This window comes from Chelonia mydas, chromosome 7, assembly GCF_015237465.2.
Source record: "Chelonia mydas isolate rCheMyd1 chromosome 7, rCheMyd1.pri.v2, whole genome shotgun sequence".
Classification (NCBI taxonomy): domain Eukaryota; kingdom Metazoa; phylum Chordata; order Testudines; family Cheloniidae; genus Chelonia; species Chelonia mydas.
Window position 1 is genome coordinate 45,079,162 of NC_057853.1, and position 15,339 is coordinate 45,094,500.

Sequence of the window (15,339 nt, forward strand, 5' to 3'; positions counted from 1 at the left end):
CCCAATTTCACCTCAGTTGTGCAAGAATGAACTTTAATCCCACTCATACATTGATGTATCATATTCATTTGAGAGCTAATTTCACCTGTCCCATATGGATCTAAATTTATGCCACTTATGTGTTCACAACTTACATGAGGCATCACAAAACTAAAGTGATAAAAGGCTTCATATAAAAAAATAAATGTTATTTCACCTTAAGTTTTTTCTTTGTTGTTCTGCCTTTCATTTTACAGCATGTGTCCCATATGTGAGCTTTGACATGTGATAGCTATGGACTTTGAGTGGAATATTCAAAAGCACTTAAGGGAGCTAGGAGCACAACTCCCATTGACAGTCAATGGTACTTGTGTTCTTAGCTCCCATAGGCACTTTTCAAAATGCCACCCACAGAACACAAGAAATTGGGTCAGAAAACATACCATCCAAAAATATACCTTTGGGGAGAAGGTGAATGAACCAAAAGGCATTTACTCCTGCAGTTTTTCTATTAGAGCCTGGGGCTGCTGACATTTATGAAATACTATTTTATGCACTCTTTCATAAATGTCAGCAGCCCCAGGCAAACAAAAAAGGTTTTATAATTTCACGCGCCCCCTCCCGAAAAGGAAAGCATCTCATGTGGACATTACCAGTTGCGAGTTCTCATCCCTGTAGTTGGCAGCAATATCTTGGTTTTCCATAGCACCTCCTAGCAACCCAGTTGCATACGTCCTCAATGGCTGATCCGCCTCTCGGGCCCACTTAAATAGATTTTCAACTATGCCTTCCTAAAGTGAAACAAAAAAGCCATTCAGACACTCAATTTTCCTCCCTTCCTTCCTCCCCCCACCCAAACTGTGTTGAGGCACAGTTCTCCTTACTTCCCATTATTCATGTTACACACCAACAATTTACATTACATGCTTTGGGTCAGGATTTCTATGCATGCAGAATTCACTTAAGTGTTCATTTGGCTTATTGCCCAAAAAAGTACCAGCACTCAGTAGGTTAACACTGACTATCTGGCCTAATTCTCTTCGCAGTTACACCAGCATAAACCTGAAGTAATTCCACTGATCTCAGAGGAGTTGCTTTGGATTTACACTAGTATAATGATGCAGGATCTGGCCAAACGTGCTTTGCTTCAACAAGACATTTTATTATTCTTTATGGCCAGATTGTGAACCCCCTTATTCACATAAGTAATCCCTTTGGAGCCAACAGAACTACTCATGAAAGCAATTGCTCACCCATGAAAATAAGGGATTCCTTAATCTGGCCCTAAATCCAGAATGGTTTGGTGCAACAACGACCTGTGGAAGTATACAGATCATTTCACCAAGAAAGAGAAGCTATTTTTTTTTTTTTTAGTAAGAATGCCACCCTACTTCTGTTTGCATAAAATATCAACAGATAAGAGCCAATCTAGACAGAATTAAAAAGTGAAAAGTAACAGCACAAGATCCTGCTTTTCTTTTGAAACAATCAATATCACTGACCCCAAAGCAGAACACACAGTTTCATTAGCACTGACTACTATGGGGCTCTGATCCATAATTGGAATCCCTACCCTAGCCACTACAATACAAATAATAGAGTAATAATAATTAGGCATCTGGAAGATCATGTATTACTGCAAAGAAATCAGAACCCTGAGTTTACCTCTCAAGATTTGAGTAGAACAGATTTTTAAAATGTTGTCTAGTTTTTATTTTAGTGAATTACTCATATACACATGTTGCCAACTTTAGTTCTTTCATATTTTCTTCTTCAATAATGTTTTAAGAGCATTTAAATTAATCTTTAAAATCCATGAAATGTGAAATACTTTGACCACTAGAGGGCCATATTATTCCAGGAACAAACAAAACTATTAAATAATGGGAAAAAGTAACCACCATACAAAGAATGAAATGCAGTGTAGTTTACAAAAAAAATCTGTATGATTGAAAAATATTATCAAAAAAATTAACAAATTTACTGAAGGGTTTCATACCTTTGTAAAAATTCAGATAAAAAATAGAACCTTACTTATGAAGAAATTATAAGTTATTAAAACAAGCCTTGTATTGAAAAAAGCACAACGTTCAAAATTTGCATCGGATGAATGAGCTGTAGCTCACGAAAGCTTATGCTCAAATAAATTTGTTAGTCTCTAAGGTGCCACAAGTACTCCTTTTCTTTTTGCGATTACAGACTAACACGGCTGCTACTCTGCGATTGAGCTGTGAGTATCACTATAAGGCATGTTTCTAATCATTTAATCATTCTTGCAGCTCATCTCTGAACCCTCTACAATTTATTTACATTCTCTCTGAATTGTGGGCACAGAACTGGACACAGGGTTCCAGCAGTGGTCACACCAGTGCCAAATACAAAGGTCAAATAACCTCTCTACTTCTATTTAAGATTCCGCTGTTCATGTGGCCCAGGATCACATTAGTTCTTTTGTTCACAGTATCACACTGTGAGCTAATATTCAGCTAATTATCCACCACAACTCTCAAGTCTTTTTTAGCCACTGCTTCCCAGGATAGAGTCCTCAATCCTGTAAGTAGGGCCTGCATTCTTTGTTCCTAGATGTATACATTTACATTTAGCCATATTAAAATGTATATTCCTTGCTTACACCCAGTTTACCAAGCAATCCAGAATATTCTGAATATTTATTATTTATTACTCCCCCCAATTTTTTGTTCATTCCTCCAGCCCACACCGCTGCATGTATGTGGGAGTATTCTTTTTAAAAATTGTGACCCGATACACGTGAGACTACAACCCTCAGATTATGCAGGCATAATCTTCTGGGCATTTTCAATATATTGACAAAAAAACCTTTAAATTATTTTGTACATCAATATGTAAACTAGAAACTATCAGAGTACTGACTCCTGTAATACTTGTTTCTCATAGGACTCAAACATCTTAATGATTTTATTCTTAAGTAAAAAACAAGTCTGTACACTATATGTGACATTGTTAGCAGACAAACTATAGCATGTGTGTGGCAAAGCTCTCTGCCTTGTCAGCTGGCTTTTGAAAAGGACAACATTTCTGCACAACCAAGAAATTAAACTTCCTTATTAGTCAAAGCTCCACCAGAAACACAGGGAGAAGAAAAGGGTGAAGAAAGCCAGAGGGCTCTGAACCCTCTGCAGTAAATAGTGCAGCACAAAAGCAGTGCAGAAGCATGAAATGGCTCATTCATCTCAATGGGATGTTCTCAAATGAATCACCACACCCATGAAGAGTATTACAGCCTTACACAATAGCTCTGAGGAGTGAACTGACTAATTCATCAATGGGTTCTCTCCTCCCCTTCTTCCAAATTCTATCGCAACCCTTATTGTGGAATATCAATTTTCAAGACAGTTTCGCTATGCATATGGATTTTAGAACAATCTGAATATTAAAATCAACATTTTATTTGAAGGGAGAGGGGTTAGGCCTGCATGTAAGAAACCTTTTAACCAAAAGACCCCAACTTACACCACCAGCCCTATCCTGGATCCTAATGTGACACAGCATTAAAATGGTGTGGTGGTAGCAGCAAAATTTCCATTTTAAAAGAAGTGAAAAAGATCTAAAAAAATCTGTCTTCTGGAGTGGAGTAACATTTTTATATGTTAATTGTAGTTTATAGACTGCTGTAAGGGCAAAACTTTCAGGAGCCCCTGCAGAAGCAAATTCAGAGAGTAAATCATTCTCAGAACATATTCTCAGGGTAGGTCTACACTACAGCTGCTACAGCGCCATAGCATAGACACTTCCTACATCAACAGAAGGGTTTTTTTTTTTTCTGTCATGGAGTTAATCCATCTCTCCAAGAACCAGTATCTAGATTGACAAAAGAATTCTTCTACCAACCTAGCCATGTCTACACCGGGGGTGGGGTAGGGCAACCTAACTACAGCGCTCAGGGCACTAAATTTTTTACAAGCAAGGTAGCTAGGTCGACATAATTTTTAAGTGTAGACAAGGCCTCAATAAGCTGTATATGGCAAGACTCAAACTCACAGTACATGGGTGCTGCTCAGGTTCAACGGCTACAGCACGGCACCTTGAGCAGATCACTAAGGCCAGGTCTACACCACAGACCTATATCAATGTAATCATGTCGCTCAACGGCGTGAAAAATCCACACCATTAAGAGACATAGTTATACCAACCTAACCCTCTGTGCAGACAGAGCTATGGCAACAGGAGAACTTCTCCTGCCAACATAGCTGCGGCCTCTCAAGGAGGTGGTTTAGCTACACCAACAAGAGAAGCTCTCTCATCGGTACAGGAGCATCTTCACTTAAGCACTGCAGAGGCAAAGCTGCATTAGTGCAGCTGCTCCAATGCAGTGTTTTAAGTGTAGACCTGGTCTACACTGTAAAATTTACTGGCATAGGCCAAGTCTACACTAAAAAATTTAAGTACGCCCATCTTCATCACTCATGTATATGACAATCGACACTCACAAGCAACGTAATTAAGCTGACCTAACCCCCGATGTAGACAGTGCTAGGTCAATGGAATAATTCTTCCATTGACCTAGCTTCCGCCTCTCAGGGAGGTGGATTAACTACGACGACGGACGACCTCCTCCTGTCACTGTAATGAGTGGCTACACTGAAGTACTTCAGCAGCGCAGATGCAGCACTGCAGCTATGCTGCTGTAGCTGTTTAACTGTAGACATAGACATAGTTGTGTCAGCTGAGGAGGAGGGGGAAAATCACACCCCTAAACTGACATAGCTATCCCAGCGAAGTCCTAGTAAAGTTGCAATTATACCAACAAGAGAGTCCTTATTCCATTCAGGCAACTGACTTAAACTGAATTTTTCACTGGCATATAAACTGTCTCTCCAGTGGCAGCGGGATGAAGGGGTTTCTGGCATAGCTCTACTCGTACTGCTATACCTACAAATCCTTTTAAGTGTAGAAAAGGCTTTACTCCAACGTCAAGTTGCCTGCAACATTCTTCCTTGCAACAGAGCCCCAGTCTTGCAGCACGTGTGCGCAGAACTCTCTCTGGCTCAGCAAATTGGTTTCATTGTAGATCCAAATTTTATCCTAAAGAACTTTTAAAACGTTGCTTCTCAAAAAGGGCAGGGGATGCCAGACACTAGCTAAGTTCAAGTCTAAATGAGTAATATCAGCTTGAGGAGGATCAGTGATAGTTTGAGCCCCAAGTGTGTGCAAAAGTATGTTACAAACCCATAAAATATTGGTGTCATTCAATTTTTTTTTTTAAGGGGGCTGTGTGTCAGGAGCCCGTTGCTCAAACAATCTCAAATATAAATAACAAGGGGTGTGATGCTATGTGTAAGAAAGATGACCATTCTACTCCTGTCAAGTATCAGGGGATAGCCATGTTAGTCTGTATCCACAAAAACAACAAGGAGTCCAGTGCACTTTAGTCTTTAAGGTGCCACTGGATTCCTCGTTTTCATTTTACTCCTGAGAGCATTCTGCACCAAAAAAGTAAAAATTCTGCACACAATATTTTAAAATTCTGCAAGTTTTATTTGTCAATAAATAAATGCAGAGGCTCCAGCGTGGCAGTGCACGAAGGTTGGAGATCACCCTGCGGCCTCCCCATCCCAGGGACACGGACTCAGTGGTAAGGCTGTATCTGACTCTGACACAGCACAAGGCCTGGGCTGCCCCAGAAACACCCTGGCGCCCTGCCCCTCTGCACCAGCTGTGGGGCAGGCAGGCTCAACCAGGCAGGATTCAAGTGTGGAGGGGCTGGTGTGGGGTGAGAGGATTCTGTATGAGACAATCTGGGTGCAGGCAGCTCAGTGGGGTGTCTAGGTGTGGCTCCTTGGGGTGGTTCAGATGCAGGGGCAATGGGACTCTGCAGGGGCTGCTAGGTGAAAGTGGTTGGGGCTCAGCGGAGAGGTCTGGGGGGCTCAGCAGCTAACTGGATGTCAGTGGCATGGGAGCCTGGACGTGGGGGCTCGTCAGAGTGGGGGTTTGAGTGCAGGAAGCTCAGTGGGGGGTGGTCTGGGTGAGGGGTGGTGGTCTGGAGGTCTGGGTGCAGGGGGCTCCAGATACAGGGGTTGAAGTTCAATGGGGTGGGGTTCAGGTATGGAGGGCTATGGGGGTTCCGGGTGTACGGGGTGAGGCTTGGCAGGGGTGTCTGGGTATGCACAGGGGTTGGGCGAATGGGGGAGCAGCTCCCCGTACAGGGACCCCTCCCTCCCGCAGCTGAGGAGCCATGGGGGCAGGAAGCAGGGGAGAATGTTGAGCTTCCTGCAGCTGTGGGAGGTTTCTGGGGGTGGGTCTGACACAGGACCAGCCACTCCTTGCAGGGGAAGAAGTCCTGTCCTCTCCTGCCTCCAGCCCAGCCACGATTAGCAGCTGATCCGGGCCCAGGGTAGGAGCCACTGGCTTGGGCGTCTCCAGCCACGCAGTGATTTACCTCTCCGCCGGCTGCTCCGGATGCCTGAAACAATGTACCTGCACAGCTAAGGAGTGGTGTGTGACTGCTCTTGCAGCTTCCCTTTTCTTCGCTGTCAGAAAGTCGTTTTTCTTAGGGGAAGCAAAGAAATCTGCAGGGGACATGAATTCTGTGCACACGCAGTAGTGCAGAATTCCTCCAGGAGTACCATTTGTATCACTGTTGCTACCACTGTTACACAATTGCAACAAATCTTGTACAAAGTATGTCATATAAGGTGATAATGGAAAAGTTACAATTGCTAAGTATAGGTTTCAGAGTAACAGCCGTGTTAGTCTGTATTCGTAAAAAGAAAAGGAGTACTTGTGGCACCTTAGAGACTAACCAGTTTATTTGAGCATGAGCTTTCGTGAGCTACAGCTCACTTCATCGGATGCATAGCATATCGTGGAAACTGCAGAAGACATTATATACACACAGAGACCATGAAACAAAACTTCCTCCCACCTCACTCCCCCGCTGGCAACAGCTTATCTAAAGTGATCCTCAAGTAGAGCCATTTCCAGCACAAATCCAGGTTTTCTCACCCTTCCCCCCCACCCCCCCCCACACACACACATACAAATTCACTCTCCTGCTGACAACAGCCCATCCCCCTTTGAAACCCCTCTTTATAATGCGCATGATAATCAAGGTGGGTCACCTCCAGCACTAATCCAGGTTTTCTCACCCCCCCGCCACACACCCCCCCCTTTTCCAAAAACCACACACACAAACTCATTCTCCTGCTGGCAACAGCTCATCTTACAATGTGCACAGCAATAATCCAAGTTTAACCAGAGCGTCTTGGGGGGGGTTTTGCAGGAAAAAAAAACAAGGGGAGACAGGCTACCTTGCATAATGACTTAGCCACTCCCAGTCTCTGGACTTCTACATAGAGTGCTTCCGCCGACGTGCACTGGCTGAAATTGTGGAAAAGCAGCATCACTTGCCCCATAACCTCAGCCGTGCAGAACACAATGCCATCCACAGCCTCAGAAACAACTCTGACATCATAATCAAAAAGGCTGACAAAGGAGGTGCTGTTGTCATCATGAATAGGTCGGAATATGAACAAGAGGCTGCTCGGCAGCTCTCCAACACCACTTTCTACAAGCCATTACCCTCTGATCCCACTGAGAGTTACCAAAAGCATCTACAGCATTTGCTCAAGAAACTTCCTGAAAAAGCACAAGATCAAATCCGCACAGACACACCCCTGGAACCCCGACCTGGGATATTCTATCTACTACCCAAGATCCATAAACCTGGAAATCCTGGGCGCCCCATCATCTCAGGCATTGGCACCCTGACAGCAGGATTGTCCAGCTATGTAGACTCACTCCTCAGGCCCTACGCTACCAGCACTCCCAGCTACCTTCGAGACACCACTGACTTCCTGAGGAAACTACAATCCATTGGTGATCTTCCTGATAACACCATCCTGGCCACTATGGATGTAGAAGCCCTCTACACCAACATTCCACACAAAGATGGACTACAAGCCATCAAGAACACTATCCCCGATAATGTCACGGCTAACCTGGTGGCTGAACTTTGTGACTTTGTCCTTACCCATAACTATTTTACATTTGGGGACAATGTATACCTTCAGATCAGCGGCACTGCTATGGGTACCCGCATGGCCCCACAGTATGCCAACATTTTTATGGCTGATTTAGAACAACGCTTCCTCAGCTCTCGTCCCCTAACGCCCCTACTTTACTTGCGCTATATTGATGACATCTTCATCATCTGGACCCATGGAAAAGAAGCCCTTGAGGAATTCCACCATGATTTCAACAATTTCCATCCCACCATCAACCTCAGCCTGGTCCAGTCCACACAAGAGATCCACTTCCTGGACACTACAGTGCTAATAAACGATGGTCACATCAACACCACCCTATACCGGAAACCTACTGACCGCTATTCCTACCTACATGCCTCCAGCTTTCACCCTGACCACACCACACGATCCATCGTCTACAGCCAAGCTCTGCGATACAACCGCATTTGCTCCAACCCCTCAGACAGAGACAAACACCTAAAAGATCTCTATCAAGCATTCTTACAACTACAATACCCACCTGCGGAAGTGAAGAAACAGATTGATAGAGCCAGAAGAGTTCCCAGAAGTCACCTACTACAGGACAGGCCTAACAAAGAAAATAACAGAACGCCACTAGCCGTCACCTTCAGCCCCCAACTAAAACCCCTCCAACGCATTATTAAGGATCTACAACCTATCCTGAAGGATGACCCAACACTCTCACAAATCTTGGGAGAAAGGCCAGTCCTTGCCTACAGACAGCCCCCCAACCTGAAGCTGAATACTCACCAACAACCACATACCACACAACAGAACCACTAGCCCAGGAACCTATCCTTGCAACAAAGCCCGTTGCCAACTGTGCCCACATATCTATTCAGGGGACACCATCACAGGGCCTAACAACATCAGCCACACTATCAGAGGCTCGTTCACCTGCACATCCACCAATGTGATATATGCCATCATGTGCCAGCAATGCCCCTCTGCCATGTACATTGGTCAAACTGGACAGTCTCTACGTAAAAGAATAAATGGACACAAATCAGATGTCAAGAATTATAACATTCATAAACCAGTCGGAGAACACTTCAATCTCTCTGGTCACGCAATCACAGACATGAGGGTCGCTATCTTAAAGCAAAAAAACTTCAAATCCAGACTCCAGCGAGAAACTGCTGAATTGGAATTCATTTGCAAATTGGATACTATTAATTTGGGCTTGAATAGAGACTGGGAGTGGCTAAGTCATTATGCAAGGTAGCCTGTCTCCCCTTGTTTTTTTTCCTGCAAACCCCCCCCCAAGACGCTCTGGTTAAACTTGGATTATTGCTGTGCACATTGTAAGATGAGCTGTTGCCAGCAGGAGAATGAGTTTGTGTGTGTGGTTTTTGGAAAAGGGGGGGGTGTGTGGGGGGGGGGGGGTGAGAAAACCTGGATTAGTGCTGGAGGTGACCCACCTTGATTATCATGCGCATTATAAAGAGGGGTTTCAAAGGGGGATGGGCTGTTGTCAGCAGGAGAGTGAATTTGTATGTGTGTGTGTGTGGGGGGGGGGGGGGGGGGAAGGGTGAGAAAACCTGGATTTGTGCTGGAAATGGCTCTACTTGAGGATCACTTTAGATAAGCTGTTGCCAGCGGGGGAGTGAGGTGGGAGGAAGTTTTGTTTCATGGTCTCTGTGTGTATATAATGTCTTCTGCAGTTTCCACGATATGCTATGCATCCGATGAAGTGAGCTGTAGCTCACGAAAGCTCATGCTCAAATAAACTGGTTAGTCTCTAAGGTGCCATAATTGCTAAGTATGATTATCTTGTTTATATCCATGTATCATTTCTGTACCTGAAGTTATGAATATTGGCTATGTGCTTACATCTTAAATATGTGTTGTACTCCTGGGTGACACCCCCCAGAGAGAATTTATATTAGGGCTGGACAGTTTTGTGTTGATGGCCTACCAAGGACACTCCACTCTCTCAATGGGCCATTGAAGAAACTCATCCTGTCCAGATAGCTCTTCCAGAGGATGCCTCAGATGCCAACCGCCACCCCGTGTGATTCAGCAAAACATTAAGGGCATGTAATATGCTCATGTGACCCTGGACACCATCCTGGTCCAGTAACTTTCCACATTCAGGGACTGTGTGGGCTTTGTTTGGGACAGTAAATTTAAGTAAATAAAAGACCCTTGACACCCCTAATTTGCCTCTTTCCTGCTCTAATTCTCTGGACTGTGGATTTACAACTAAAAGAAGCATCTTGAACTATGGACCGAAGACCTTTCAACCTTTTGGAAGTTACCAGAGACACTTCACAAGCCTGCAGTCTATTCCATCACTGCTACAAACCTGATAGAAGGACTTTGCAATCATTTGTGTGAATATGATCCATTAACCATTTATAACTCTCTTCTTTTATTATTAAATCTTGAGACAGTTTACTAAGGATTGGCTGACAGCATAATATTTGTGTAAGATCTGAGATATATATTGATCTGGGGTAAGTGTCTGATCCTTTGGGATCAGTAAGAACCTCATATATGGTGAAATGGGTTTTCAATAACCTCTCACTATATCAGACTTAGTTGTGTGGATGGGAGCCTGGAGCTGGAATGCCTAAAGAGGATCATTTCTGACTTCTTGTTGACCAGTGTGGTCACAGGCGCTGGCTTCCTCCTTGCTTCAGGGGTGCTCAACCACTGCTCTGGCCCAGGCCCTGCCCCCAACTCCACCCCTTCCCCCAAACCCCCACCCAGGCCCAGCCTCTTCCCACCCCTACTCTGCCCCAGGCTCTGCCCCCACTCCACGTCTTCCCCCAAGCCCCCACCCCCGCACCATCTCTTCCCACACCACCCCTCACTGCTTCTTCCTGCCCAGTTCCAGCCCTCCCCTGAGCACACCCTGTCCCCACTCCTCCCCCTCCCCCCAGTGCCTCCTGCACGCCGGGGGAGGCACTGGGATGGAGAGGGAGGAGCTGATCAGCAGAACTGCCGGTGGGTGGGAGGCACTGGGGGGAGGCGGGAGGAGCTGGCTGCCAGAGTGCTCCAGGGCTGGAGCACCCACGGAGTTGGTGCCTATCAGTATGGTGATACAGAAGTTCTTTGTTACTGATTTGGTGAATCTAATTATAGAATAAATCACCAGTTTGAGGGGACTGTCTGCCCTATTTCTTGCAGTTTGCTCTGTGGGCACCGTTCTCAATGTGGTCCACCTCAGGCACTCAGTCACAAGGGGATCCCCAAGGAGGCACAGCAATTTTCAAGACAGTCTGGGTAAGCATGTGGATTTAAAGTTTAGACCAGTAAACTTGTCACTACCTTAACTGTAGTGGTGCTACTGCCCCACTATAATGTTTGCATTTCAAGGAATGAGATTACAAAATCTAGAGAGTCTTAACAAGCTGATTGCTAGCACTCTGCTGCATTGTGTTAATGTCTATTGAATTTATATCCAGAATATTATGGCTGCAAGATTTATCAAAACAGACGACTTTTTGGTTCCTGTTCCTCTGATGTAGGAGTATGCAAGTTGGCCTTCAACACACATTAGCAGCCTAGAAGTGCCTGAGGGTTTGATTAATTTAGCTTAACAACACTACAACTATTAAAGTGCCCTTTTAAAATTAAACATTAATAAAATTGAGTAGAGATTGTGTCCAAGAAACTGCATTTTAAACTTCCATTTGTACAGATTTATCCAAAACGAGCATGGGAGCTCCTAGAACGTTGAATACACCAAGCATATATAACCAGTATTGCTATACATGGTACCTTTTCCTGAAAGACAACAGCAGTTTCCAGTCCTGGCATGATGTCCAGAAGGAGTCGGCAGGCAGCAGTATTTAATGGGGGTTCCCTGCTTGTCATCACGTAAGCATTCACCAGCTGGGGGAAGAATATCAGGAATAGGAGTGGCCTGAAATTCAACTCCTACTCAAAACAGTGCAGCACAGTGAAATCATTAGTGACTCCCCTAGCTTTACAAAACATGGGAGCAAAGGGGAAGATACCAGTAGCCATTGTCAGTGTGTAAATCCTTGACCTACACTTTAGGGCTTGCCTACATATACAGCACTGCAGCTGCACTGTGTGGTTTATTTACATCCCTGAGCAACGTAAGTGATGGCAACATAATCTATAGTGTAGACATAGCTTCAGAGAGAGCATAGCCAACTGCCTGGTGACTCTTCCTCTCTGATGTATCAGAAAAGAAGTGGAAGGACAGCACAATTTATTTTTTTCTCAGCCAAATAAAGTTCTCTCTTCTATACTGCCACTCTGGACTAATCTGTAAGGCTACAATGCCTATACGAAACCAGTTAATCAATGATGGCTTGAGGCAGAGGGAAATAACTGGCATTTACTTTGTTTAGAAAATTCAATGCACAAGAGTTTTTCTTAGTTGCTTGTATGCCTTTTTACTGACCCTTTAAAGTCTGACAAGTGATATGCAAGCAATTTGGGGCAGGGTCCATGTCTTAATATGAGTTTTTAGAGGGCCAATACCAATTCAGGCCTCTGGGTGCTACTGCAATTTAAATATTAAATAAAAGGTGTTCTAAGTACAAAGTGTTAGCAGTGCAGGAAAAGAGCCAGTAACTCCTAGCCCTCTGCTCAGTCCCCTAGAACTCATTTTCTTCCCCAGCTCCCGCAACCAGTCCAGCATGTAAAAGCATCCACAGGCGTAGCTGTATTACTAGTATTAGAGACTGTTTTAACAATTTACGTGGCGAATCTGGACCAGGCTTGACTCCATTTTTGTTTTTTATATTACATAGTATGCGCATGATGATCTACATTTAGAAAACGTCCTTCCCTCCACTTTAACAGAGGGAGGCAAGCCACCTTTAATCCCGTTTTAAAACCAGCATTTGGAAGAAATATTCCTAACAGTAGAAAAACTCCAACATGGACTGGACTAAAAACAAAAAACACAAGCACTCAGGCTAACCAGCCCATGGCAGATAAAGACAAACCATTACAGGTAACAGGGAAGTGGCAAATGATGACAATTATAATTCTTAGGATAAATGCAAATAGAAAACCTACCGCATTCATGAAGTCGTCGTTCTTGAAAAGTATTCTCAGCAGATGGCCCAGCATACACTCTGGATCTGCTCGACCTGGCAAGGCACAAAGAAGGGGCTGAGCTAATCATTCAAACCTCCTTAGCTAAACAAAATATTACAACCAAAAAAGAATGGAAGAGCAAAGAAAGGAGACAGTCACTTGGTAAACTTGACAGCTCTAAATGGCTTGTCGTTTAACAAGCTCTAGGCTTCATGGCCAATACTGAAGTATAAAACTAGGTCATGCCACAGCAAAACTGGCTGTCGGACACCCCAATTAGCAGGATCAATCTTACACAAAAGACGACTTACATGAGAAATCATAGGTTTCAAAGTAGCATCCGTGTTAGTCTGCATTCGCAAAAAGAAAAGGAGTACTTATGGCACCTTAGAGACTAACAAATTTATTTGAGCATAAGCTTTCGTGAGCTACAGGTCACTTCATCGGATGCATTCAGTGGAAAATACAGCGGGGAGATTTATATACATAGAGAACATGAAACAATGGATGTTACCATACACGCTGTAACGAGATTATCGCTACAAAAGATCCCGTCCCCCCCCCGCTCTCCTGCTTAATAGCTCACCTTAAGTGATCACTCTCGTTACTGAATGCATCCGATGAAGTGAGCTGTAGCTCACGAAAGCTTATGCTCAAATAAATTTGTTAGTCTCTAAGGTGCCACAAGTACTCCTTTTCTTTCTGCGAATACAGACTAACACGGCTGCTACTCTGAAACCTGTTCTATGTCCAGCCATTAGAGGGTGCATGAGATTCAGACTGCAATCTCTGACCCAGGGGTCAGCAACCTTTCAGAAGTGGTGTACTGAGTTTTCATTTATTCACTCTAATTTAAGGTTTAGTGTGCCGGTAATACATTTTAATGTTTTTAGAAGGTCTCTCTCTCTATGTCTATATTATATAACTAAACTATTGTTGTATGTAAAGTAAACAAGGTTTTTAAAATGTTTAAGCAGCTTCATTTAAAATTAAATTAAAATGCAGATCTTATCAGTTTAGTGCCATGGTTCTTAACCGGGGGTGCAAGACAGGTGAGATTTTTTTAGAAGATAAATCATTGAAAACACAAATTAAGCACAGGCACATAAGTACAACTACTTTGTTTCATCAAACCTATGTATTTATTAACATTATACATGTTTTAACGATTACTGTAATATACAAAGTTTTCAAGTTTTCAAGTTTTTCAGTTAACTGTAGTGTAATTTTTTATAAGGGCTTCAGAGTGCTGGGCCCAGGCCAGGAGCAGAACCCTGGGCTGGCTGCCTATACCCCAAGCCAGCAGAAGGGCTGAGCAGGGCCAGAGGCCCTGACCTGGGCTGGCAGGGGGCCAGGTGGCTGGAACCCCAGACCAGCAGTGAGGTGCGCGGGGCCGGCGGCTGGTATGCCAGGCCAGCAGCAGGCTGAGTGGGGCCAATGACCGGGACCCTGGCTGGTAAGGGGCCAGCGGCTGGAGCCCCAGACCATCAGCGGGCTGAGCTGGGTGGCGGACAGAACCCCGGACCGGCAGCGGCTCACCCGCTGCCAGCGTGGAGTTCCGCTGGCTCCTGTCAGCTGGGGTCCCAGCCGCCAGCCCCACTCAGCCCGCTGCCAGCTGGGGGGTTCCGTTCACCGAGGCCGATAGCAGGCCGAGCAGGGCTGCGGGCCGGGACCCCAGCTGGCAAGGGGCCAGTGGCCAGAACCCCAGACCAGCAATGGGCTGAGCAGCTCAGCCTGCTGACGGTCTGGGGTTCCATCCGTAAGCTCCTGGCCACTGGCCCCGCTCAGCCCGCTGCCGGCCTGGGGTTCCATTCACCCAGGCTAGCAGCAGGCTGAGCGGGGCCGGCAGCCAGGACCCAGCTGGCAGCAGCGTGCTAGTAAAAATCGGCACGTGTGCCGCAGGTTGTCAACCCCTGCTCTAACCTCTTCCAAATTGGAAATCTGGAGAACCAGGCCAGGTCTACATTTAAAATTTAGAGCAATAGAGGTAAAGGATCTGGAAAAAGAGTTAAACAGTGAGATGGGAAAATCTGCAGATGATACAAAACTACTCAAGATAGTTAAGTCCAAAGCAAACTGTGAAGAGTTCCAAAGTGATCTCACAAAACTGGGTGACTGGGCAACAAAATGGCAGATGACATTCAATGTTGATAAATGTAAAGTAAGGCACATTGGAAAACATAAACCCAACTGTACATACTACATGATGGGATCTAAATTAGCTGTTACCACTCAAGAAAGAAATCTTGGAGTCATTGTGGATAGTTCTCAGAAAACATCCACTCACCTGCAGGAGCAGTCAAAA

The 15,339-nt window shown here is 44.8% G+C and overlaps 1 protein-coding gene across 14 annotated transcripts in view; it reads right to left on the minus strand.

The window, feature by feature from the left end:
• DCAF1 (DDB1 and CUL4 associated factor 1) overlaps positions 1–15,339 on the minus strand; it is a 114,864-nt gene that overhangs the window by 72,566 nt on the left and 26,959 nt on the right. For all 14 annotated transcript variants that reach the window (XM_043550368.1, XM_043550367.1, XM_043550365.1 and 11 more), the window contains exons 4-6: positions 13,014–13,087; positions 11,736–11,849; positions 633–770 (exon numbers count right to left, since the gene is read on the minus strand). In XM_043550368.1, coding sequence (XP_043406303.1) covers positions 633–770; positions 11,736–11,849; positions 13,014–13,087 — 326 coding nt within the window. The remainder of the gene's footprint in view (positions 1–632; positions 771–11,735; positions 11,850–13,013; positions 13,088–15,339) is intronic.